Here is a 25,326-nt window from a genome sequence, read left to right on the forward strand (position 1 = left end):
GCCAGAAAGGAACCGTTTTTTTTTCTCTCATCATGTACCGGTGAAATTGCATGTTAAAATTGTCACTGTCACTGCGGCATATTTCTCAGTTCCTGTTAGGGTTTGTGTGTGGGGGTGTTATATTCACAGAAGAAGAAAAAATGCATCAGGCTGATTAAAACAGCATTTCATTGTGCATAGTTTGCACAGTGACACAGGATCTGAGCTCAAATGAATACACAAAGAAGATGACGAACAAAGAACACTGTATTCTCAAAACCAAAGCAGTTTATGGAACGTGTTCACAAAACTATGAAATGTGAGCGTGTGAAACAATAAAGTACATGAAACTGTCTGACTTACACCCATCCACACTCCAGCCGCAATGTTTAACGGGTTCACAGTAACACAGTTCCACACCCCTGAGATGGCACAGGCTGCATATTGTGGATAACAGAGAACATATTAAAGAATTTTTCAACAGATAAAACAATGAAGCCACTGCCATGATAAGACAAATGAAATCTCATTATGCAGGATATGCAATATCTAAGCCAAAGCGTATGATTTTAATTTGGAATGAGATCAATAACATAAGCTTTTTTTTCTAAATGATAACACAGAGTTCCTAATGAAATGCTGAGGCAGTCATTTAAACTGTAACCACACATTCCAGGGGGAAAGCCTCTGTGGATCTGGCGGAATCAACAGATATCCACCTTCTAAAAGAGTTCACATTTATCTGCATACTTCTGACATTCAACCCTGGTTGTACTGGCACATAAAAGCATATAAGCTGTGTTACAAGTCATAGAAGCCATTGTAGTATTTCTGACATAGTTGACAATGCCACATCATGAATACGGACATTGCTTACAAAGCCTTCCTCCTAATATAGGACACTACAAATAAAGGATGACATGCAGGGTGGAAAATGTTGTCCTGTCAGTGTAAATATAGTTTTGGTAATATTAACCAATCAACCCTGTAGACTGTGAGGTGGATCAGCTGTGACATGTTTTTAAAAAAATGCTGTCACACAAGTCCTGTATGAAGGTTCTTACTCCATGCTGTGTTTTCAAAATAAAACTATTGTATGGCCTGAGACTGGTTATATCTAGTGTGTGTGTGTGTGTGTGTGTGTGCTTTAAGGCTTCTTTAATAATAGAGAGCTCATTGAACATGCAGGGTTAATGTGACACCAGCTCAGTGACTCTGGTGTCACTGTGAGGCCAGAGACAAACAGGAAAACTGCTCATTCCAGCAGAAAAATCAAATAAATTGCTCGTCATGTTAATTTGATACAGTATCTTGCTGCAGTGATGGAGACAATAAACTGGAACTAAGCTTCAATGGGTTGGTCTGACCAACTGCACTGTAGTATGAGTATAATATCGGGCTATGTGAACACATATAATCGTAATATAACCATTATAAGGTGAAGATTAACAATCTGTCCATATTATTATTAATGTATCCTGGATTCTTCACCAGCAGCATTTAAACTAGCAGACACTATAAACACTGGGTCTGGGCCTCTTAGCTCATGTTTCCAGATGAGGAGCGAAATGACAAATACTTACATATTCCTCCCAAAACACCTGCTATTTTGCAGAGCCATCGGTACCACCACGTCATGCCATCGTCGTCCACAGCTGCTTTGGTGGACGCTGCATTCTCCTCGGAGCTCATTGTGTTTATGCCAAAGTGAGCTCAAGCCACTGGAAAGTTAGCTGCTCAGCTAACTAAGGCGCTGACTACGACTACACCGCGGCTGCTATTAGAGAAGGCAGATGATGTCGTTATTAGTCTTTGGTCGTGTGTTCTTTGTCTATTAGCGCTGATGCTAGCTGTTACCCAGCCTCCCTGTCAGTCAGTCAGTCAGTAGCAGCTAGCTGACTAGCGGATGCTAGCTAGCTAGTAGCAGCTGTCGGTCTCACTTCCACACGCTGAAAAATATGTACATTCATCTACTGAAATAATAATAATAATAAAAAAAAACATACTCTGAGTACAGCCTGTTGTTTGGGTAAACGCAGCGATGTCCTCGTCCCAGGCTGTTGTGACGTCAGCAGTGGTGCATTATGGGATGGGATTTCACGTGCGTCATGGTGTTTTGTTTACATTCTTAGTTTCAATCAGATTTTGGTCTGAAACAAATATTTCACTGTGCATTTGTTGTTATGACAGTGTACCCATGAAAAGCTAAGGCTTTTGTAGGGGTGTATTTTCTGCATACTAAACAGCCGACATTTAAAATGAGTACGAACTAGCTTTATTTGTTAAGTCATTATCTTGTGAGTCACTGACCTTATTTAAGTGCGACGCTTACTACTGGAGTGCTCCTCAAAAGCACTGGGAACTCAGACAGTTTTTTTTTTAATTTAATGTCTCTGATTTTAGATAATACAGCACATAGAAATCTTAAGTTTCACCTCTGCATTATTGTAAAAAAAATACTGTTTTGATTTGCTTTGCTTTAGTACTTACCATCAAAGACCTTCTGAAACAGATTTTGTGCAACTACAGTATGCGACTGAGTTCCAGCCAGTGTCTTTTCAATCCCATGTAAAGTCAGTGTTGTGTTTGAGTTCTTGTAAGGTAAGCTGTCTCACTCCGACAGCAGGTTGGACTGAAGTGGCTTCAAAGTTCTTCTACTAGTCCTCCTCTCCTCCAGCATCAGCACTGGCTTCCTCTTTCCAGCCGGTGTTTGGCACAGCATGTCGTCTAGGCTCTGCCGCGTCACCTGACCGGCCCGTTCCAGGCGAGAAACGATCTGCTCCACTCTCATCGTATGTGGACCAGTCTCACTCTGCAGACGCAGCAAGTCGACCTGTGAGAGAGAGCAACCGAGGAAAATTATTTTAATTATTATTACTTCACCACTATTTCACTGCAGATTTTACCCAAAGTAGCGGAGTGGAATGTTTAAGAAAATATTAGCAGACAGTCCATGTTCTCATCGGGATGCTGATCCATTACTGTGTTACATTTCACTTATTTCATTACTTGCAAAATGAAAGGCAATCTCATTTCCCTGCTACAATTTGTCTTTTACTAAGTAGCCAATGTTAGCTATTAAACTTGCATACTTTTAATGGTATGATGAGCATTGTAAACATTTAAGCCGGCCAACATCAGAACACTAGCAGGCTTTCCCCTGATTATCATTCAATGTATAATGTAAACAACTGTCATACATACAACTGTATGTATGCATTATGCTTTCACATCCCATCCCATAATATACAAGAACAGCGACTGAATTTTTTTAAAGCACTGAAATGTTTCACTCACCACCTCTTGGGAAAATTCAGGCTTCTTTATAAATAATGGGGTTTTTGATAAAGTGGCTGCAGAAAGGACGAGGCTGGCATCTGCTGTTGCTCCTGACATTGTTAACATCAAAACCTGATGCACAAGAAAACACATTCATCTAAGAGACAAAAAAAAATAATACATTCACTGTGGTTGTATAATGCACTTACCTTCAAATTTTGGCACAAGCGGCTGTCTGTGCTCATTATTTGTGAATATAACAACTGTGCCTTTTCAACGTCATTCTGAGAAAAAGAGTACCACAAATTATTGATGTTTTAATAACCTCTACATCTTCTGAGTACAGAAACAAGAAACAAACCTGTCTAAGTGCAAGTGCCACAGCAAAGCAGTAAGCATGTCTGGGGATGACCCTTCCTTTGGTCTGACTTTCCTCGATGAGACCACTGCAGATCCTGTAGGACTCCGGTGTATTCTGACAAAGACAAACACATCAGTTCACCGGAAGTGATGGAAATTCCTTACGTCTTTTGTACATATTCCCCTGTAATCAGAACAATCTTTCTCCATCACTCCAGATTAACCTAAGCTCCAGAAAAACCATTACACCATTATCACCATTACCAGTTTATAGCAGGTGCCAGTTGCCAGAACCATAGTGTCCTTGTTGAATGATACATCTTGGCTCCTCATGGTTCTAAGCACCTCCAGAGCATCTGTGAATAACATATATTTTAATTTATCACACAAACACAACACTAGAGGGCTAAATGTCACTCACCTTCATAGCAGCCTTTCAGGAACAACATGTCAATGGTAATGTTAAATGAAGTGGTGTCGTTGAAGAATCCTCTCATATTCTGTTTAAACAAATGAGCCCATAAATCATAAAAATACAATAAATATATGTTTTTTTTATTTAAGCAGTGGTAATGATTTACCTTGTCCATAAGGGTCGTAGCAGCCATGGTCTCCAGGCCCAACTCATAACACAGTCTCATGAACAGAGGCCCAAACTTGAATTCTCCAAAAGATATGTTCCGGTTCTCTGCATGATACCTTGTCAGGGTATATTCAAGGATGCAGTTCAATGATTTGCAAAAGCAGTAACAGGCAGAATATTATTTTTGGTTTTGTTTTGCTGTGTTTAAGTGGAGGTACTTGTATACTGCAGGATCGGGCAATGAGCTGAGGCTGATCTGATCGATCAGTCACAGGTGTACCTGTAGATGGCATCTCTGGCTGTGATCATGTCATCTGCACACTGACACAGGTGAAGGAGGAGTTTCAGCTCGTCTCTTAGTACCAGCTCGTTTCTTTGAAGCTTCTGCCTGAATATCTCAATGAAATTTCCTGCACAGGAACAAAAAGAGAGAAAAGAAATCAATAAGCCTGCAAATCTCAAATCCTAGGACACGAAACTGCATCTCGACCCAGAGCGAGTGACATGGTCTACTTCACCGTTTGGCTGTGTGATGAGGTGAGCCACAGCCAGCTTCCTTTGCTGGAAGTTTGTAGTTTGACAACATCTTCTGACAGCAAGATGCCTTCTAGCTGCACAGAAAACACGTTGATTTTACATTAATCATTCATTGTTAAGTCGTAGGATTAAGACATAAAACACCGACGCAACTGTTTGTATGGTTCATGTTCGAAGTGCTAATGTAGCCTTCACTTGCATTCTGTAAAGAAGCCATTCGTGTCGTTTTAGCGAGGACAGTCCTCCTGGGTGTTGGTTGTTCTTACCTCCTATTCGACGTTCTATCCAACCTGGCTGTAAAACACTACAAAATACTCCTTTTGAGTGCTCAAGTAGCACCGGACGACAATATTTACCATACCTCCCCAGCGCCATGGTGCCCATTGAACGTACCATGATGAAAACAATGTCGACGCTAATAAGCTAATTTGCCAGTTTTATGACACAATTTACAGCTCAAGACAATCATACATATTCTAGACGGGGACTCTTACACTTACTATATCGCATGTATGGGAAAAGTATCTTAAAATGTGTTACAATTGTGTTCTACACCGGTTCGCTAATGGTATCGTCCAACATGGCAGCTGCCCTTGCAGGAGTTATTCATGGATGTGAAGTAAGTTTCATGTGGCCTGTTAATGGGTTTTATTTGCTTTTTCACCGATAGCCTTGACACCAACAAGCCATTTTTTGTGCAGCGTGTTTTCCTTGACGCCCAAAAACAACATTTTTCTTGCTTTATTTCAAACCCACTCCGCAGCCAGAAGCGCTAAAAGTACACCTGGGGGCGCTGTTGTCACACAAGTAAGACCGATGATTTCACATGTGCTCTTGTTCACTGTATATTGTCATTCGCGTTGACTATAGTTTAACTATATAGTTTGACTATAAAAATGAAAACATATCGAATAATATCAGGGCGTTGACAAACAGACAAACAGGTGTATTGAAAGCCTTTAGCTTATGTACTTTTTCTCTGGTGGCTGGTTGGCTGGTTTGTGCTTTGCAATGCGTTATTTCTTTTAAATTACTCAAAGGTAACTAAGTAACTGTGAATAAAATGTACTCAAGGCATCTTTTGCTGATGAAGCTAACTTCAGAGACATTACAGAGAAAACAGGGCTGTGGCAGGGAGGTACCCGGCTGTTGCCCTGGCAACCAGATCTCAGGCCATGCAGCTGAGTTGCTTGCTCAGCCAATCAGACAGGGGTTTGGATAATTTATGGTATCTTGCATGGTGTTTCCATCTTTGTGGTATCTCTCTGTTTTCACTTGTTCATATTAAGTACTTTTTTCCTTTGTGTATCCCATTTACAGCCACAGTGTGTGTCCTGCACCTCATCCTGACACGTACACTGTTTTTATTTCTGACTTCAGAGCCACACCCTAACGTTGTCACCCAGTACCCTGACAAGCAGCCAGGTTGTCCCAACGGTAACTCATCATCTCTGATTTATCCATTTGTGCTCTCTTGTTGGGTTTGGAAAGTGACTGTCACATCCACATTGGTAAATGTTTCCATTGCAACAGTTCTAGTACAGAAAGAACAGGTGGTACTGATCAGCCTGCATTTCCACGCTGGAAAAATCACTGACAATCACATAGATTAGCCCATTTGTATGAAAGCATTTCAGTATGTGACTGCATTTCTATTGAATTCCAAATTTCTGGCTTTGAAACAATGCACAACTCATGTACAGTATAACATCCTGCTGGTGTCTGTTTTTGCTTTAGGAACTGGCTACTATTTTTTCCCTCTCAGAAACACGTTTTCAACATATTTCAGCATATTTCATATTCCAGATATCTGAGCAAATTTGTTTACATGCATATGCAATATTTATTAGTCCATTAGTTCTCCTTTGCATTGGTTGCAGGGGTTTAGCCACATGGTGACTCAGCACTGCTACTGCACAGTGTGCTTCTGGGTTAATCAAAATGCTGACTTCTACCTCCATGGGAGTAGATAATATTCTGCAGGTGCGGGGTACCTAAACGAGGGAACGCAGTAAATATAGTCATATCTCTGCTTCCAAAGATGACCTGTGTTATTAAATGCTAGGCTGAAATGAGAATACAAATGTAGACATGGTTTGTCTGTTTGTCTTCATATGTACAAGTGGCAGTTATTATTTTAAAAAAATTATCATTTTTGTTTTTAGCTCTTTCAGGTTATACAATTTTTTGATGTTTATAGAGCTTCTCAAAAACTAAATAATTTTTCCCCACACAATGTTGGCATACTGTATATCTTCTACTGAGCCTGTAGTCTTAGGCATCCACCATTTTATCTAAAATGTCTGTGGCATAGGTTACGGTAATAAACGTGTTTGTCAGTGTGAGTATTTAAGTATTCAACTTGAATGCACCTGTAAGTTTGACATAATCCATGTTTTCAAAATAAAACACCAATAAATAGCCCTGTATTAACATGAGAGCAAGTGATTAGGCTATGTCATTTCAAAATACATGAATGAACTAATACATAAATAACACTTCATAAAAACTGTTTCAGTTCACTATGCAGTTTTAAGCAATTATTAAGGCAGTATGATCACAACATCATGTTATCACCATAAATTGATTTCAGGACAGAAGACAGATTCTTTTTTTCACTACACATTTTATTGTGGTTTTAGTTTGAATGTTATTTAGTAGTGGTTCCTCTCAAATCTGGTTCTCCATACAGGAAATATTGCACACAAACATCCGAAAGCACTAAGGAATACTTTTACTTGAAACTAAGTCCTATGGTTACATATGAGTTTGGGAAACAGGGGGGAAAGGATGCAAGATCACGAGACAATTATACCATACAGCTGCTGATAAACATTATTAAAGTTCTCCACAAGAAAGATTAGGAGAAAAAGGCAAAGGTAAATAGTAAGAGAGGGAGAGAGAGGAAGAGGAAGAGAAAGAGAGAGAGAAACAGACAGAATCCAAGAGTGTTAGTTCAAAGTTTGTTTGTGTGTTATTGAATGATGTTGGTCTGACGTTCCCTTGCAGGAAAATTGCTAGCGATAGATAGATTAAAACACCTTGCATTTTTTCAGACATATCTGGTGAGTTTGAGCCAAAGCCAAAGCTGTAATCATCACATTGATGTCTGTTTATGTTACTTCAGAAGCTGGCATGTAGATGTTGGTTATCCCCCTCTGTACTGTTTGGTATGTGTCTTATTTGGATTTAAAGTGTCTAGTATTTGTGTTCCATACGTTCATCTAAAACACACTCACTCCCACCTCTGCGTGCTGCCCCTCTCGAGGCAACACCTCTGCTGGAAACTGTTTGCAATCAATCAACAAAGTCGCAGAAATGCCCACGTCAACTTTACGACGGCTATAAAACAAGTTTTATATCCATTGAGTTACTGCAGTACAACGTCGTGACGCAAATCATAAAATGCCTCGATCCATGTCTGAGCCAACTTCCCATGAACTCAACTCATGCACAGCTATTCCAACCACTCCACTGGCCACAAAGCTATTCATAATTACAGTACATTGGTTTAGAAAATCAAGACGTTTCAATCTTTATGAAAATATCTCACCGCCATTTTTACAAATAAAATAAATAAAAAATAAAGTATAAGAAGTTCAATCGAAAAGAAAAATGTTGTTTTTTTCTAAAAACAATAACATGAGTAAGTTCAACATATTAAAAATATATATTTTCCACTTATTGAAATTAACATAAATGACACCAAAGATGTTTTCACAACGGTAGGAACGCCATGTATCTGCCTAGGATTAATATGCTAATCATCGCTGAATATGCTTTTATGTTGATTTGTATGCATTCATTTATGTAGACATTTAACAAACTTTGTGGGGTGGGGGAGGGGGAGTCGACCACCAGTGGATCCAGTTGCTTACAGCCATGTTTACATCCCAATAAGGCAAAAACTAAAATTAGATTGTATTCTCCTTTTAGAATGAAGCAGGAGCTGATGTTATATTGAATGCAGTTAAATACGTTGAAAGATCCCCTGCCTTGACTTGAATCTGACTTCCAGTACACTCCAGTATCTTTATATGACCGGTTATAATTAGCCTTTATTTGACCTAAAGGATATCAAGAATGTGTACTTTTATACATTTTATTTACTGGCCACTCTTAGATAGAGCCCTCAAAACCGTGGAGATGCTCAGTTGTCGCTTGAAACATTTAAATTGCCCCTTGTATTAGAGGCAGAACATCGTCCTACTGCCCTGGAAATAAACCCATGACAATCAGTTCAACATGTCACTATATTTACGTGTCTGCGTATGGTTTATGCTCCACATATTTGTTTTATTTCTTCAATAATGATCCCTCTCATTAGTGACTATGTCCCCTGATCCACCATCTCTTGCAGAATAGTAGGCCTACATCTCTATCTTACAAGCTGGGAAGGACTCATCCTGCATGACAACCAGTGCTGCTGCTGGCCAGGACCATTATATTCAGCTCCTGCTGCTTGTCGTGGGTCTCCTGGTACCACTCTCTCATGACGTCAGTGTCATGGGTTGGAATCAGTGTGACCTAATATAAGAAAGAAAGTACAATAAGCCATCTATGTACCACAAACCCAGATAATGTAGGTGTGTTGATGTAATTATTTCATAAGAAATTAATGTATTGACTGTGAATCCCCCCTACTAGCAGACATGTGAATATCTCAAAATGAAGTGAAAGGTATAACTTCATCATCTGGTCAAATATAACCACACAAATATTGCAACTTACCTGCATACTGTTTCCCCACTGAGCCTTTCCTTCAAGCAGAGCGTCAAGAACTGCTCTACTGGGCTCCTGAGCAGCCTGGTCATTTCCACTAACAACATAGTACGAGGACCGCACTCGCTTAAAAAATTCAGCATCCACATTCTTGGCACTGCAGTGATTGGGAATGTAAACCAAATCCATGTACATAGAAGGACAGTTGGGCACAGATGCCTTGGCACTGCCTGTACCTGAAAAAGACCAAGGCAACTGTACAAAATGTCTCAAAATAATAACAATAAATAATACTATAACTGCAACAAGTGTAAGTAAGTAATACAGACCTGATGTTGCTGTTTTTACACTTCTGGATGCTGAGGTATTGGTTGCATTTTTGGCATCTTTTCCTTCTCCAACACCTTTCTTTGGAGAGGCAATCTTTGTGTCCTTCACTTTTGATAACCCCCCTTTTCTGGCTGGTGAGGATGACTTCTTGGAGAGCTTTTCTTCTTGGGATTTTCAGCTCCATCTGTATTAGCATTGTGGTGATTTTCTTCGGCTTTGAGGGCTTCTGGGTCTACCATGCAGGCATCATGGTGGCTTGAAGATGGAGCAGAGTCCCTGAGTGCCACTGGAGGAGGATCGGCATGCCTGTAGGTGAGGGTTCTGTCAGTTGGCAGAGTCTCAGAGTCATCTTCAGAGTCGATGTTGGCATCTGCAGTAATAGAGGGGCACTCCTCTGTCCCTGGTGGAACATCTGAATCAGTCTGGGATGGGACAGATTCACTGATGGATGTGGGTGGGGTCTCTTCACATTGCTTAGTAGTAAGTTTACCCCCTGGTGGTGGGGGCCCTCCTCCAAACTTGGCAAGTGGCCTTTCCTCTTCCAAGGCATTTGCTTCATTAATGAAGTATTCAAGAGGATTGGGATTGATGAAAGAGGGTGATAGTTCTGTCTTGGGATGACGGTATTCACATGACGTGACTAAGCAGAGGTCAACATCTGTCTTAGAGGGAGCAGTTGGACTTTTTCTAGTGGAACTTGGCTCACTGGAGCCACAGGCAGAATTGTAATAAGATGGATGTGAGGAGAGAGGTAGATATGATGGGGAAGGAGCTTTGGGGCTTAGGGGGGATTTTGCTTCGGGTGCATAGCCTTCACATTTAAATGGATTAGTCTCCTTTTGGGGGGAGACTTTCCCTTCGCTTAAAGATGTTAAAGTTAATGGGGAAGTAGCCTTAGGTGGTGAAGGTGACTTGTCAGACTTACTAATGTACTCAATACACGGTGAGTTTGGGCTGGTGTTGTCTTTTTCCAGGGGAATTTCCATTTCTGGGGATGGCTCGTTGGAGTGAGGAGAGTGGATTTGGGAGGCTGATTTTGGGGTGTCTGGGGACCTGCCAGTCTGCTCAGTCACATCGGGTGGTATATCTGCCATTTGGCAAGGGGTTGTGACTGAGGGCGTGGACTGAGATGCATCCGATGGGGTTGCTGAAGTGGCACGAACTGAATCACTTTCATCGAAAAGCAAAGGTTTCTCCTTTTTAGGTCTTTGCTCTTCAGATTGTTTTGCGTCAGTTACGTCTGATGGACTATAGTCAATTTCAGTGGGGCCATTCTCTGTGGCACGGGAACTGCCTCCTGCAGATGGGTGATCTGGAGATTGTTTACTGAAGTCAAGGGCTAAGGAGTGGTCAGGAGATTCCTGGCCAAATTCTATTGACATAGTAGAGTGCTCTGGGGATTTGGTGTCCTGCATCTGTGCTCTGCTTTTTGTCTTTGGTGAGATGTCTGGTGAAATGGACATGGGTCTTGGGCTATCTTCTTTGGATGGAGAGCCATCGGCCTCATGGAACGTGGTTGGTGTCTGAACCACAGAAACAGACAGGGAGTCATCTACTTCTGTTGAGTGAGGAGACCCAACCTCAGCATGAAGGGAAGGAGAGTCCGTGGTGGGCTCTGGCAAAGAGCTGGTGGCAAGGGAGGCAGTGGATGCTGAAGCTAAATGTGAAAACATGTCTTCTGCTACCACTTCCTCCAGAGGTGTGCCTGACTTGTCTGATGTAGTTCCCTCTGAAATTGACATTTTACTCTCTTCTTTGTAGGCTGTGAAAGGATTGGTGTCTGATTCATGTTTGGTCACAGGGGTTGACGACCTGACTGAATGGTCTCCAGGTTCCTTGTTATCTATATCAAAGGATGGCTTTTCCTGCTTTGTTGGGGAATCAGGTTCTAAAGGTGTGCTCTTTGGAGAGGACATCCCCATCTCTAAAATAGAGGAACACTCTGGTTCTGGTTCATTTGGCTCTGGGGTAACCCTGTCAGAGGAGTCTTCTTTATCACTTGTGACTTCCACAATTATTGGACCCTGTGCTCTGTCTTCTGACAGTTGTGGCAGAGGTCCTGCCTTTTCATCTACTGGAGACTGATAGTAAGGTGTGTGACCAGAGGATTGGGGAGAGTGGGCTCCTTCCAATGTCTTGTCATCTGGACTAATGGAACCGCCAACTGCTATTCTGGTGCTCCCTGCCAGTGTGGAGGACAGCTCGATTGGAGCAGCAAAGAGGGATGGAGTGTCTTTGTGTTCCACTGAAGGAGAACGCACAAAAGGTGACATTAAACGAGGTCTTACTGCATCTTCAACAGACGTCTCTCCAGTTTTCTCTTCAGAAGGGAAATTCCTAAAGAGTTTGTCTTCCTCTAATGAGGAAGTAGGGGACATTGTGGAAGCAGAGTGGTTGTAGTCCTGGCCTTCTGTGACATCACTATGAGAGTGGTCTGATGTTGGCACATCTGGTTTAGACTCTCCAGAAACTGATTTCCCAGGTTTTCCGACAACCTGTGAAGGATATTCAGCTTCACCATTGGCAGTTTTGTCAATCATAATGTCCCTTGGTGTCAACATATCATCCATTGGGGTTGGCACACTACATATATCAATGATAGAGTGAGTGTGGCCAGATGTAACAGTAAAATCCTCACCGGGTTCCTCTCTGTTCTCATCATCAGAAGTAGTAAAGCTCTCAAAGCCAATAGGGCGCATTTCATCATGGACTGATGTAGCAGGCGAAACAGGTGATGACATTTTGGGTGAGGCTGATTGAAACAGATTTTCTTTCTCTTTTTCTTCTTCATTTATAGTTTGATCTGTATGACGAACATCAGTGTTGTCCTCAGTACTCCCCCCTGTTACCACCATAGCAGGTCTTTCTAGGTATTCATCTTTACATGGACTATGCTCAAGTTTAACTGATTCCACCACCTGTGGTTCATAAATCTCTTCTGTTTCTCCCTTCTCTTCATATTCCCCTCCTTCTGATGTTTCTTCCATGACAGTTCCCTCATCCTCAAACTTTTCACTGACACTACCACCAAGTTTTTCCCTCAGAACTTGTTCCTCTGGAGTCTCTCCATTATCTCCTTCAGCCTCTGTTGTGGTTATACCCTCATCCAAAGACTCAGGTGACTCTTTGGTCTGCATTACATCTTCATGGTGGGTCGTCACACCTTCTTCTTCTTCTTCCTTGATTTGTTGTACAGTTGCATCATCCTCCGTCACCTTCTCTGCCCGTAGCTCCTCAAAGTCCTTAGTGAGGTCCTCTGGTGAGGACATCAGAGATCGCTCTGCCTCTGGGTCATCCGCGATAGGAGCTGTGCTAGCTTCATCTTTGGTACTGTCCACCTTTGTCTCCCGCTTTGACACCTTTGACTTTCCTTTGTCTTTTAATTTAGACGGGATTCCTGCCTCTTTTTTGGATGTACCATCTCTTTTTGGGGGAGTCTGTCTTGGCGCTAGGCCCTTTGCCTCACCTACACCAGTCTTTTTGATGTCTTTAGAAGGTCTTTTCACATCTTTCTTTAGCTCTTTTTTTTCTTCACTTTTCTCCTTCATTGGAGACTCTCTTCTAAGATCCCTTTTGATAACTTTCTTTACTTCGTCTTTTTTAACCTTTTCATCCTTTTTATTCTCTTGTTTAGGTGTGTCGTCTTTCCTTCCTACCTCTTTTTTAACAGTCTTTCTCTTTTCCGTGGACACTTTAACATCCTTCTTAATAACCTTGTCCTTATCAGATTTAGGTTTCATTTCTGGCTTCTTTTTCTCTGGAGTGTCATTTTTGACTGCTTGCTCTGCAGTTGGCTTTGATTCCTTCTCAGGAGCCTTTGGTTTTTCCCTTCTCAGTGGAGCCTTTTCTTTTTTCTCTGTCTTTTGTGTTTTTTCCATTGATGATTCTACATCTGTCTTTACCTTTTCTGATCCTTCCTCCTTTGTATCCTTCTTGAAACTTTTGCTTGGGGATGGTTTTGGGGTAGACCTTAGGCTCTCTTTGCTATCTGTCCGGTGTTTAATCTTCGTTTGCTTTAGTGTTGGCGTGGATGGCATATTAGATGCCAATGTTTTTTGAGTGGCAACAGGCTCCTTCAAAAACTCCAGGTGCTTTAGTTTTTCTAAACCCTCAAAGATGTGATGCTGGGTGGCATTTCCAGGAAAGAGAACTCGGACAATCTTATCTGAGGGATTTGCAGGGTGCCACACAATTACTGAAGATATAGAAGTCAAGTACGACACAGGGAACTCAGATTCTTTTCCATTTGGCAGCAGAATTGAAGTGGTGTCTTTTTCCACTACCAGTCCACTGCTTCATAAAGTGTTGCATCTCTTTGCTGTTCTTTGATGGGTTAAGTACATACATCTCAAGCTTTCCCACACCCATTTTCTGGAAAAGTGTAATGGGCTCTATTATGTTACCCACCGGCCTTTGCAGGGTCTCTATTCTCAAATTTAGTTTGGTCAGGAACTGCTGCAGGAATGCTGCTTCCTCAACATTCTTCCGCACTCTGTAATTAGGTTCAGGGGTATCCAAGTTTTCAGGAAGATTGACAAACACAACACCAACATCTGGGGAAATCATGTTTTTCACCCAGTCACTGTTAGCTGTTGACCCCTGGGACTGTTCTTCTTCAAGCTCTGCAATCTTTCTTTGCAGCATGCTATTAATGCCTGGCAGGTTTTCATCCCCAATGTGGGTCAGGAGGATGGAGTCCACTCGGTCCAGATGCCTCACAAGCTTCCAGAAGCAGGACTTCCTGTCTGAGCCACCATTTATGAGCATGTTGAAGCCATTTACGGCAAAGAGAGCAGAGTCCCCACGACCAGCAGGGAAAATGTAACAACAGGGTTTGGAGAGTTTGAGAAATCCACCTGAAGTTGGTGGTTCTAGCATGTCAAACGGTGACGGAATCTCTACTGATTCAGACAAATATTCGGTGAACTCCGAGAGGCCCTCCATTTCGGGGAGTATAAGAGCAGAGTTCAGTTTTATGTTAATGAAGTCTTGCAGGTTGTGTTTGTCCAAGTTTGAGTTCTTCCAGTCACCTTGATCAGGGCAGGCGAGTGTAAGGTTGGCTTTGTTTGCTGGGTGAATGGTGCTGAGCAGTTCACCAATCTGCACATGAGGGAAAATGGAGTTTTGAACACGGTGTAGTCAGTTATAACACCAACAGCACAATGTATTTAAGCATGTGTATATGTATGTACATATGTGTAAGTGTCTAATCTACACACCATGCATGAATGAAAAAGCAGAGATATATGTCCAGCTCCTATGTAGACTCACCTCTTGGTCAGTGAATATGTCTATAAATCTGGAAAACGAAAATGATCCAGCCTGAAGAATTAGCTCCCCAGTGTTTTCAGTACTTTGCCCTGACAGAACCAGAAGCTTGTGTCTGGCACTGTTAGAAATCATCAGACGGACCTAAAAATTGAAAACACAAAAATAATGTGACTTTGTATCTTAGACTACCTAGAATTCTGGTTCATAGTAGACAGAAGCAGAGAAAAGGATTTACGTCGCTCGGGAACACAAGTAATCTATTTATTGAAATTACATTAGAACAGCAATGTGATACAGTAATAATATTACTGGCCGCAGAAAGGGGGAATACAAAGCTGCAGCAACAATCGGCTTACTGATGTAGTGTCTTTGACGTATCACTAATTCCATATCAATTCCACAAATCCATTAGCTAGTCAGCTGACTTCCTCCTTTCTACAGTAAGTTTCCCTTTATCCCTGTATCTCTCGTCTTTTCATGTCCCTTGGTCGTTTTTTTTTTTTTTTTTCCCCTACTTAAGCAGCATCAGCTGTTCTGGGCTGCTGGCCAGGTCAATCCTGCTGTGCTTTGATATATTAACGCCCAGTTTGACCACTGACATGGCCAGAAGGAGGAGGCAACGTTGGAAAAACTTCGGTGGCACAAGAGAAAATAGACAAAATTACACTGACAAAACACTGAAAGGCTCATCTTACCTCGGTACTGACTGCTTCATCTGAAGGGTTGATGAGCACCACTGTCTCCAGGACATTACTTTTATGATGAAGAATTCTCTGCCCTGCAAAACAAATTTAAATAAGGTTACTAATGAAAAATTGAAAAATGTCACGGAAATGATTTCATTGTGCTTAAAAATATGGGTGATTATTATTATTGATATAGTGCTAGTTCTATTTTCAGCCACGTTATTATTAGTTCTGTTGCCACCAAATCCCTCTTAAAATCCTTTCTCACCACTTTGGACACGCTTTTAATTCCATAAACGTCGGGTTTACGACCAACTTTTGACACCAAACAACAAAACGCACCCAAGACAAGAGAAGAACATGAGCCTGTCTGAGAGAAGAGATAAAAAAACGGTTAAACTAAGTCATGAAATATAGACTGTCTTGCCTTTCCAATATGACTGTGTAAATGTTAATAGTCTGTGCAGAGCAGAGCTCTTTATCACCAAGCTGAATATTAAGTCTCTTGAGATGTATGAATAACAGCCTCCTCATTCCCTCAGTCACAGTCTTTGGCATTGAAACCTCTTTTCAAGATCAAGTTCTTCCCACATCATGCTTTTTTGTAAAACCTTTTTCTTGTTGAACTCAACCGGGTGACATTTGCAGTGACATTACGGTGCGATTTCGGAGCGTAATCAAAAAAAACAGAATTAGAATTACAGTATGTCTGTGTGATAGACAGCCTCTTTTTGGTCCAGCTGATGAAAAATGACTGCATTTTTAGATATGACACTCAAAAGCATTTCCCAATGTCACCGTATTCACCCATTCACACTCGTGGTAGAAGCTGGTGTCCAAGGTGTGCAGCTGTTAGCACACATTCATACAGTGATGACGGAGCATCAAGAGCAGTTTGGTCAGTTCAAGGACACTTGGACATGACCAGGTCACTGCGGCCGTATGCGACAGTAATGTTTCCAGTTATCCTCAGCAGACCTCATTCACTGATTCTCAAAATCTATCTTTGTATCTTCTTCTTGTCCTTTCATTTCTGTTTTTTTTCCCCACACAAAGATCAGTCAAGTCTGCTGGAGGCAGCTGAGAAAAGTCAGGATTGATTTTATACATTTGGAATTATTTCCGACGGGCAGAAAACAACACAAAAAAAAGTCACTCAAAGGAGACAAACCAGATCAAGAGTGGGTAGAGATCGGTGAGATGAGAAAAGATTTGATCATTATTATTTTACGATTTAATAAGTACTTAATTTCTACTACAAATTTGTGTCTTTAGTGTAAAATGTTTTGACTTATAATACAGATTTGATTTTGTTCTCTGCTGTCATCTCTGACACGACCAGATAGGAAGCGGACCGTCATCTAAACAATAATTCAGCAGGTCGGCAGGGTTTTAGCTTTACAGCTGACTGGTACGTTTAGTGATTCATTTCAGTGTATGGACATGAATTTCCCCCGGTCAGTCTTTAGAAACAGAACAGCCCTACGTTCCCAAGCAGAGGACAGAGAGTACTTTATCAAGACGTGATGCTGCCGCAGCTCTCTGGCTGCTGGGCTGAATTCTCCATACATATTTCATAGAAGCACACCATGGTGCACATCGCCATTAACCCTGACGCTTCCTCCCAACGGGCTGTCACTCTCTATGGAAAACCACCTTCATTTTCTGCTTTTAATAGTGAAGTGGTTGCTATGAGTCTGAGGCGCTCATAGTCTGGGCTGCAATGATACTCCACTTTTACAGAATTACTGTATATGAAGAAACCAGCTGAGAGTAGTCTGATGCCAGATTGACAGGGAAATCCATCATGGGAATCTATTGTATAATTTTTTTTCCCCCTTTGTCTCTCTCTCTCCCTCTGTCTTGCTCACTGGTCCTTTCTGATTATGTGATGAAGCAGAAAACGCAGCAGCTCTTACATGTTACAAACTAATAAAACACCCAGACATTCAGACGGATTGCAACGTGCCAAACTTGTCCAAAAATGGCAGCTTGTGCACTGGAGCTTGTTTGACCCTGACAATTACTTTGATCGATATACAATCCCGTAACGTCCAGCGTCTCCCTCTCCCTCTCTCTACAGGAGGCAAGGTAATGTGACACGCATCAGCGAGCATTCTTGTCCCGGCTGAACTGGAAGTCAGACTGGGGTAGGCTGACTGTCACAGCCTGAACCACACTATGGAACATCAATGTGGATGGCTCCACACCAACAATAGATCTGTGGAAATACAGTGGATTCTGCTTCTGCACATAGACATGATGAGTTTTATGGATAGAACAGCTTGTATGTGTCGACGCTGCGTTCTTCTGCTTTTTGTCGTGTTGTGGAATAACTTCTGTGACATTCAGGCAGCAGAGACGTCTGTTATAATTGGTCCAATTCTGACAGATCACCTGTGTGGTCCTGATGACGGCTGTCAGAGACATGAAGCTGTTTTTACTAGCTGGTCAGATAAAAAAACAACAGCCAGTAACCGGATTATGTTTGTTCCTTTTGTGAATATGAAGGATTTTTGAGCTGACGGCATCTAGCGTGAGTGTAAATAGGATCATACAAGTGGAAAATTGCTCTTCTTGTCAGAAGGATCTGTATGTGTAGGAGCTGCAGTGTCGGACGTGAGCCTTTGACACTCTTGACCCTCTGCCCCTTTTGATCCTCGCCCCTGTGGGGTCCAGGCCCTCAGTGCCTGATCGATGGCTCGTCATCTGTCAAGCAGACAGATAATTATATTGCAGCTCCACCGCCCGGCACCACCTGCTGCTGTTGTGTTTTCCAGCATAACCAATATATGAGCCACTCGACGGGGAAAGGAAAGATATTTAGAGGTTTTGATGTCCTGAGCAGGCTCCTGTTCAAGTGCTCTTCTCTGATGCTTCATGCAGATTCACGCACATAAAAGATCAGTTTGACATTTTGGCGAATGGCAAATTTGTGTGTCTGAGCCAGCTGTTTCCTGGAATTGATGTGCCAATTTTCTGATTTATCTCTTTGAAAAAAAAAACCCAAAAAACATTGTTGGAGCCATTTCACTCTGAAGCCAGATTTTAGAACTGAGCCTGAGCCAGATGACATATCAGCATGTGTGCGACCGAGAAACAGACTCAGCTCCACACCTCAGCAGCCAACGACCTGGCTTTTCTTTGTTCTTTAACCTACAATCAGAAATGGCGATTAAACTGTAGTAGTTTAACAACTTCCTGCTTCCTGCCTCATCCTATTCTCCACCTCTGTTTCTTTTCTAACCCCCCCCTCCCTCCTCTCCTCCTCCTCCTCCTCCTAAGGCGACTCCCCTCCACCTCTCTCCTCTCCTCCCGTCTTTGTGTTCGCGGACAGACTCTTGCCATCGGGGATTCTCCACTGATAATTACTCCCAAATCAACTGTGCATGTACTACTGGGTTCCAAGGCAACAGCACAGGCAGGCAGAGAGACGAGTGGAGGATGGGAGATGGGGGGGGGGTGAAAAAACAAGGTGGAGGAAAGCGAGCAGGGATTTGAATAATAGCACAGATAAAATCACAACCTCCCGTCTCCCGTGCAGTGTGTTGCATCTCACCACTGTATGTCAAACAGGATTAATAAAGCATTCAGTTGAGTTCTTCAGGGATCAATCAGCTGTCAGTCGAAGCTAGAATGAATCCCCGCTGGTTTGTATCCGATATGGAAACTGCTGCACGCAGCCCAGTGACGGTCTGTGACACTGGAGCTGCTCCACCTTAATAAAACCTTCACCTTGTCGCCAATAACGCTCTCAAAGCGGCTGAGAGTGCACAGACTGGTAATTCAACCCCGGTGCTTTACACATGAATTATGTCCCCTCAGGTTTTGTTTGGGGACCGTCCGAAAAGATTCAGCGGTGCCAAATTGTCAACGGAAATGTCTTTTCTTTCCAGGTTACCTCTGACGTCTGCAGAAAACCGAGCCGAGTGTCTGGAGACAAACAGCTTGAGTTCCTGGTCCAGGTTGCAGTCCAAAAGGTTGGTGTCCCACGAGCGTATCCCTGCGAAATAGATACAGAACAATTACAGTTACAGAACAAAGACAGACATGACCTGAGAACGGATCAGACAAAAGACAAATGAAATATGCTGAATCGCAACATCACAGATGTTTGGTTCGGTGGTAATAATGTGAAGATGTGGAAGAGAAATTCAAAAAGCTGAGGAGACACGAAGCTACGGTTACATGGGCTCCACGTGCTGAGTCATGGTGAGGTCCTCCTCTTCCCGTCATCACACACAGCAGACAATTGGAAACGAATGTGTTTCACCTTTGAGGTGACACAGTGTATCATGATCAAAGATGTCGCTCATCCCACTCAGAAGAAGGTGAAGGATCCAACGAGTTCTTCAGAATGACACTAGAAGAGCCATTCCCAGTAGAACCTTTCAATGACTCAGTCCCACCCATGAAATAACTGGATTCTTAATACTATAGAGACCGATCAGTGATGTTCAAACCCTCATGGTTTAAACTCCAACATAAGTCATTTAAATCCCCCTTCAGCAGCATTATGACGACTTTCAGATGATTTTCTCAGCAGATTCCACTTTGTTGGGCACTTAATGCGCTTTCACTTTGCTTCAATCTACCCAAAAACCCTGGATTGTAAAGTCACTGGGTTGCTGCGCCACATGCCCCCCCCTCCCGACTCAACGGCGCCCTCAGGCCGCGCAGGCCGCACCTACGCACAGCAGCTCTTTCAAAACGCCCTGCTCACTTTGAAAATCGGCCCTTGTGGCTACCCGTAGGGACCGCAGTGCGGCCCGGGCCACGCCCACCAGCCGGTACGGGGATGAGAGAGCTGGATGTGGGATAAGGAGGCGGCTGAGGAGGAGGATGGAGAGGGAACTGTTGTTATTCACACTGCGCGCGGCGGACGGACGCTGGTTTGAAACAAAAACACCTGGAGAAACTGACGCAGATTTAATGCTGAATCACTGCTTCTTTACACACGTGTGCGCATCACAACATTCCGCCCCCACCAGGAAAGGAAAAAAAAACACAATCACACTGACTGAACCAAGCTGCTCAGACGCGAGGAGTGTTCTGGAGACAACTTGTGGCGGTCTTCTTGGGAGTGGCTGCTCCGTCACTATACCCATATACACCGCGGCGCATTTTGTGCGTAAAGTTCATCCACGACCGATTTGACTCATACGACCAACTTCCCACACGTACATCTTTGTCTGTTCAGCAGAGGGTGGTGGCCCGCACCCACCCCACCACCCCACCAACCCCCTCTTACCTTTCTCTATGTCCGCAATGGCACACTTCAGGTGCTCCTCGGACACCGTCTCCCCGATCACCACCAGCAGGTAGAATTTGCTGTCGATGAAGTGCTGCGATGGGCTGCAGGATGTCGGGGACGCGCCCGTGTTGCTTTGGACGCCGAAAGTCTCCATGTCTGCAGCTTCCAGCAGGGTGGCCATCTCTCCTCCTGTGTCTCCACAGCAGCAGCAGCAGCAGCAGCAGCCTCAGCCTCCTCCTCCCTCTGCTCTCAGTCAGACCACCGCTCGGTCTGCAGACATGCAAGTGGAGTCTTGATAGGAGTGGCCCTAGCTTTTTATACCAGCAGACATTGTGTCATGCTCGGTAACCGGGAAGCGAAGAGGCTGTTTCTTTTTTTTTTTTTTTTTCGCACACTCACTCCAGCTGATGTCATTCTCAACGAATCAAACGCGTCCGGAAGTCAACGAGATTTGATGCGTAAATATGAATATTTTCTGAGCAAAGCAACAGCTTGGAATGTTTAGATATCTGTTGTTCGGAAATTAAGCCCACTGTTAAAATCAAACAATAACTTAAAAAAAAACAAGAAATACCCCCCCCCCCCCCTCATTTTACACGTTAAGACAGCTTCAGCCGGACAAGGTTAATAATAATAATAATAATACATTTTATTTGTAGTTATTTATATTACAGGATATCAAAGTGAGGAGAGGAAAGATAAGTGGCAATTAATGCAATTAAAACCATTAGGATCAATAAAAACAAGAAAGCAGTTGCTGTAGCCCCCTGGTGTGTGGTACCTCTGGAGGAATGCCAGTGCAGAATTATTCACTCAAATTGGAGTATGAGTGACATGGTGGAGCAGTGGTTAGAACTGTTGCCTCATAGTGAGAGGGTCCCTTGTTCAATTCCTGGCCACCGTGTCTTTTTGTGTGAAGTTTGCATGCTCTCGCTGGGTACTCCCACCTCCAAAAGCATGCTCCAGTTAATAGGGTGTCCTGGACCCCTTCTTTTCCTCCCCATTGTTATTTATTCTTGCCAGCATCTGTTCATTTATTCCACCCACGTTTTAGAATCTGGTGGGGATAGGGATGTACTTTTCCATAAATTCTCAAAAAAACAATAAGTAGAGGGGGGTGGTCTCAGGACAGGCTTTATGGATCAGTAGGTCTCAAAGACTAAAACCAGTGCTGAGGACATGCAGGCCCCAGCTGACAGAGGCTCTCCATCAATTTTGCATCTGACTTTATAAGTTAATGATGACTTGCATTCCTGTTGTCTTCTGAATAATGCACCTTGAGCTGAGCGGTACCTTCAGATCATTTACTTCACTGTCTTTTTATGGTTCTTTCAGCTGGATTTCAAGTTCATTTATGTGATGGCGTCATTTTCATGTAACCCTGAATTGATACTTTAGATTTGTCTCCTGGGTTAATATAAATACACACAGTTACTACATGTCTTCTGCCATATGCAAGAAGATCACAATCAGTGAAATAGACATTCCTCCATCCTTGATCTATTCCAGTTCACGTTCCTTTTAAAGGGATTTGCCTGAAAAAAAAAAAAAAACATCTTTTCACTATAGAAAGACAGACAAAGAATCAAGAGGAGGAAACGGTGTACAAATGAACAATGAATAGATAATAGAAAAAGAACACAGATCACAAGTTTCCAGGCTGTCAAATGTGATGACAGTGTGTGTGTGTGTGTGTGTGTGTGTGTGTGTGTGTGTGTGTGTGGATACCATTGGCAGGAAATCAGAAGAATATGTTTCAAATGAAATGAACATGAAGGTCGTGCTGTTTCCCATGAGGATAATCTCGCAGTTGAAACTTGCTGTTGGTGAAAGCACACACACACACACACACACACACACACACACACACACACACCTGGCTTTCAAGCAGGATTTCCCTCTGGCGAGTCTCATTGATGCGTCTTATGAACAAGGTACCTGCAGGTCTGTTATTGACTTTCAGAGACAGGAGTCCACTCAGCAGCTCCTGGGGCAAACATTCCAAGGTCCTGGTGGGCTGGGCATGTTCATATTCTCTCTGAGGCCATAGGAGGCCACATCAAACATTTATCAAACAGCTGGGAACGAAGGAAGGCATTAAAAATACAGCAGACGCCACCAAACGTCGCCCAGACCCAGACAAGGTCAGAAAGGATCTACAGAACTTGTGTGTGTTGGAAAATCCTGCCCAAAGGTGTTGACTGCTTCGCTCATTTGGAGGCCTGAAATAATCATGGCTCGACATCTTTCTGTAACTTCTGGGCGTAAATCGTGCAGTGTAAACAAACACAGTGAAGAAAATGGTGGAGAACAGGACTCAAACTAAAAATAAGACGTTTGTGTGGACGGTTTAAAACACACATCACGTCCAGCGGCTTCTACAACACTGATCCGCCATTGTTCTGTCAACACGGTAGAAAACACTCATTGTATATGATTGTTTATTGTTTATAAGGATGCCGGTGGTGGAAGCATGTGCATTCTTTGGACTACTGCAGTTTCCCTTTGGCGACGAATGGAGTACATCTATCTGTCTATCCATCGCTCTATCGATCAGCCGATGCGTCCAGGACACTGTCTGGCCTAAACTCATTAATGACAATGCTTAAAAAGCTCTGCAGCACTCATGCACCATCACGTAACGACCCATTGTACCTTTTGACGTACTGCAAAGACAGAATGGAGTTAAGTATGTTTTTGTGTCCCTGGAGCTCCTCACCTGTCAGCAACAGAACGATATGGGAGTCAGAGTGAGGGAAATGTCCCAACCAAAATGGTATTAGCATGTGTGACAGTAGCTAGGGCTAGTAGCATTAGCTTCCATAGAAATACATGCATACATATAGTATATTTGATATCTATGTTAATCTTGTACATCAGACGCACCATGAAAATATTAAACAGTAAACAGTAAAACAGTAAAATGCCATGGTGTGGCGTCATGGATTGTGGAGGACAACAGCAAAGAAATCACATTAAAAACAACAAACACAGACAACACAAGGACTGAATGATTCTGCAGAGGAACCCCAGGTGCTCAGACGACACTCGCTCGGCCCCGCCGAGTGTCTCTGTGCTCTTTCTCTGGGCCAGTGGGCGCCCTGCTGAGCTGACAACACCAATGAGTCACCCCAGTTTGTTTGTGTGTGTGTGCGCGCGCGTGCTTGGGTGTCTGGTCATATAATTAACTTAGAGGGACAGGAACGTGGTGGCAGAAATAAAGTACAATCAATGAAGATCGTTTGAACACACAGCTCAGCACGCAGCACCCAGCACACACAGTGGGTGTGAGCAGAGGGTTTCCTTCTTTCCTTTTCTTTCTACCTGGGTGTTTGGGTCACCTACAGGGCAGGTGACATGGCTGCCTCAGCCTACCACATGTTGTATGTGTTCCACTGTGTTCAAAAGCCTTTCTGCCAATGAAGACAGCATCTCCACAAAGTCACTGTGGACGTGAGCCTCCAATCTGCACTTAACTAAATCATATCCTGCGGAGGAAGGTGAAATGGCTTTTTGGGAACGATCCCAGGAGGCATTAGCTGCAACCAAAGGAGGTGAAGAAACATCCAGAGGACTGCTGCGGCGACCATTGAGGGGAAAACATTGAGTCACCCGTGTGTGTTTGGAAAGGAGATTGTTTTTATGAAAGACAAGTTCAGTTGTTCACAGATATGTCATTGATTGGACAGCTCCCCCTTGTGGTGAGATTGTGACACAACCAACATCATGGGCTTTTGTGCTGTTTAACCTTCTTTTTCCATCAACCAATCAGGCCTTATGCTTTACATTCCTTCAGTAGCTCACATTGCTCAGTTTTGCACAAATCCTGTCAACATAAATTAACCTATATGTGTCCCATTGAGTTTGTCTCAATGATAATGTTTTATGATTTTTGTTTCCTAACCTGGACATGTCCACAGATTTTATTTTATAGATCTATTCACCTTAGCTGCACATCCAGATGACATGAGGGGATAGTGGACAAAGTTAAAAGTGGTGGAGACGTGCAGCATGCACAATCAACCTAAAACCAGTCAAACAGTGGCTGGAGACATGTAATTCTGATCAGTTTAAATCAGTGGGATTAATGACACAACAATTTGTGAGGTTGTAAATGGGTTTTTCCACCATGTAGTGGTCAAAACGACTCAATGCAGCTCAGTTCAGTGACAACAGACGTCAAAAATAACATTGTGCTGGCAGTTTATCATCTCTAATGATGTGGACAAACACTTTTATTGCATCTACTGTTAATTCTCTAAAGTATAAGGTCATCTCAGTGTCATGTTCTCTTTAACATATCTGTCAATTCGGAATGAAAGATG

The 25,326-nt window shown here is 42.8% G+C and overlaps 2 protein-coding genes across 2 annotated transcripts; both read right to left on the reverse strand.

Annotated features, from left to right (window-relative positions):
• Positions 1-2,590: 2,590 nt before the first annotated feature.
• On the reverse strand, positions 2,591-8,297 carry LOC144739941 (pentatricopeptide repeat-containing protein 2, mitochondrial-like). Its single transcript, XM_078622820.1, is given in 11 exon segments — positions 2,591-2,812; positions 3,277-3,390; positions 3,468-3,542; positions 3,620-3,733; positions 3,883-3,974; positions 4,040-4,118; positions 4,200-4,317; positions 4,482-4,611; positions 4,720-4,770; positions 4,773-4,812; positions 8,292-8,297. Coding segments are annotated over 11 exon segments (1,041 nt in total).
• An 811-nt stretch (positions 8,298-9,108) lies between these two features.
• Positions 9,109-21,182, reverse strand: LOC144739942 (microtubule-associated protein 1B-like). Its single transcript, XM_078622822.1, is given in 10 exon segments — positions 9,109-9,156; positions 9,158-9,265; positions 9,470-9,690; positions 9,790-9,946; positions 9,985-14,067; positions 14,069-14,890; positions 15,062-15,202; positions 15,757-15,839; positions 19,649-19,750; positions 20,999-21,182. Coding segments are annotated over 10 exon segments (5,949 nt in total).
• Between the last annotated feature and the right edge of the window lie 4,144 nt (positions 21,183-25,326).

Source organism: Lampetra planeri, unplaced genomic scaffold, assembly GCF_965212315.1.
Source record: "Lampetra planeri unplaced genomic scaffold, kcLamPlan1.2.h2 scaffold_1799, whole genome shotgun sequence".
Classification (NCBI taxonomy): Eukaryota; Metazoa; Chordata; class Hyperoartia; order Petromyzontiformes; family Petromyzontidae; genus Lampetra; species Lampetra planeri.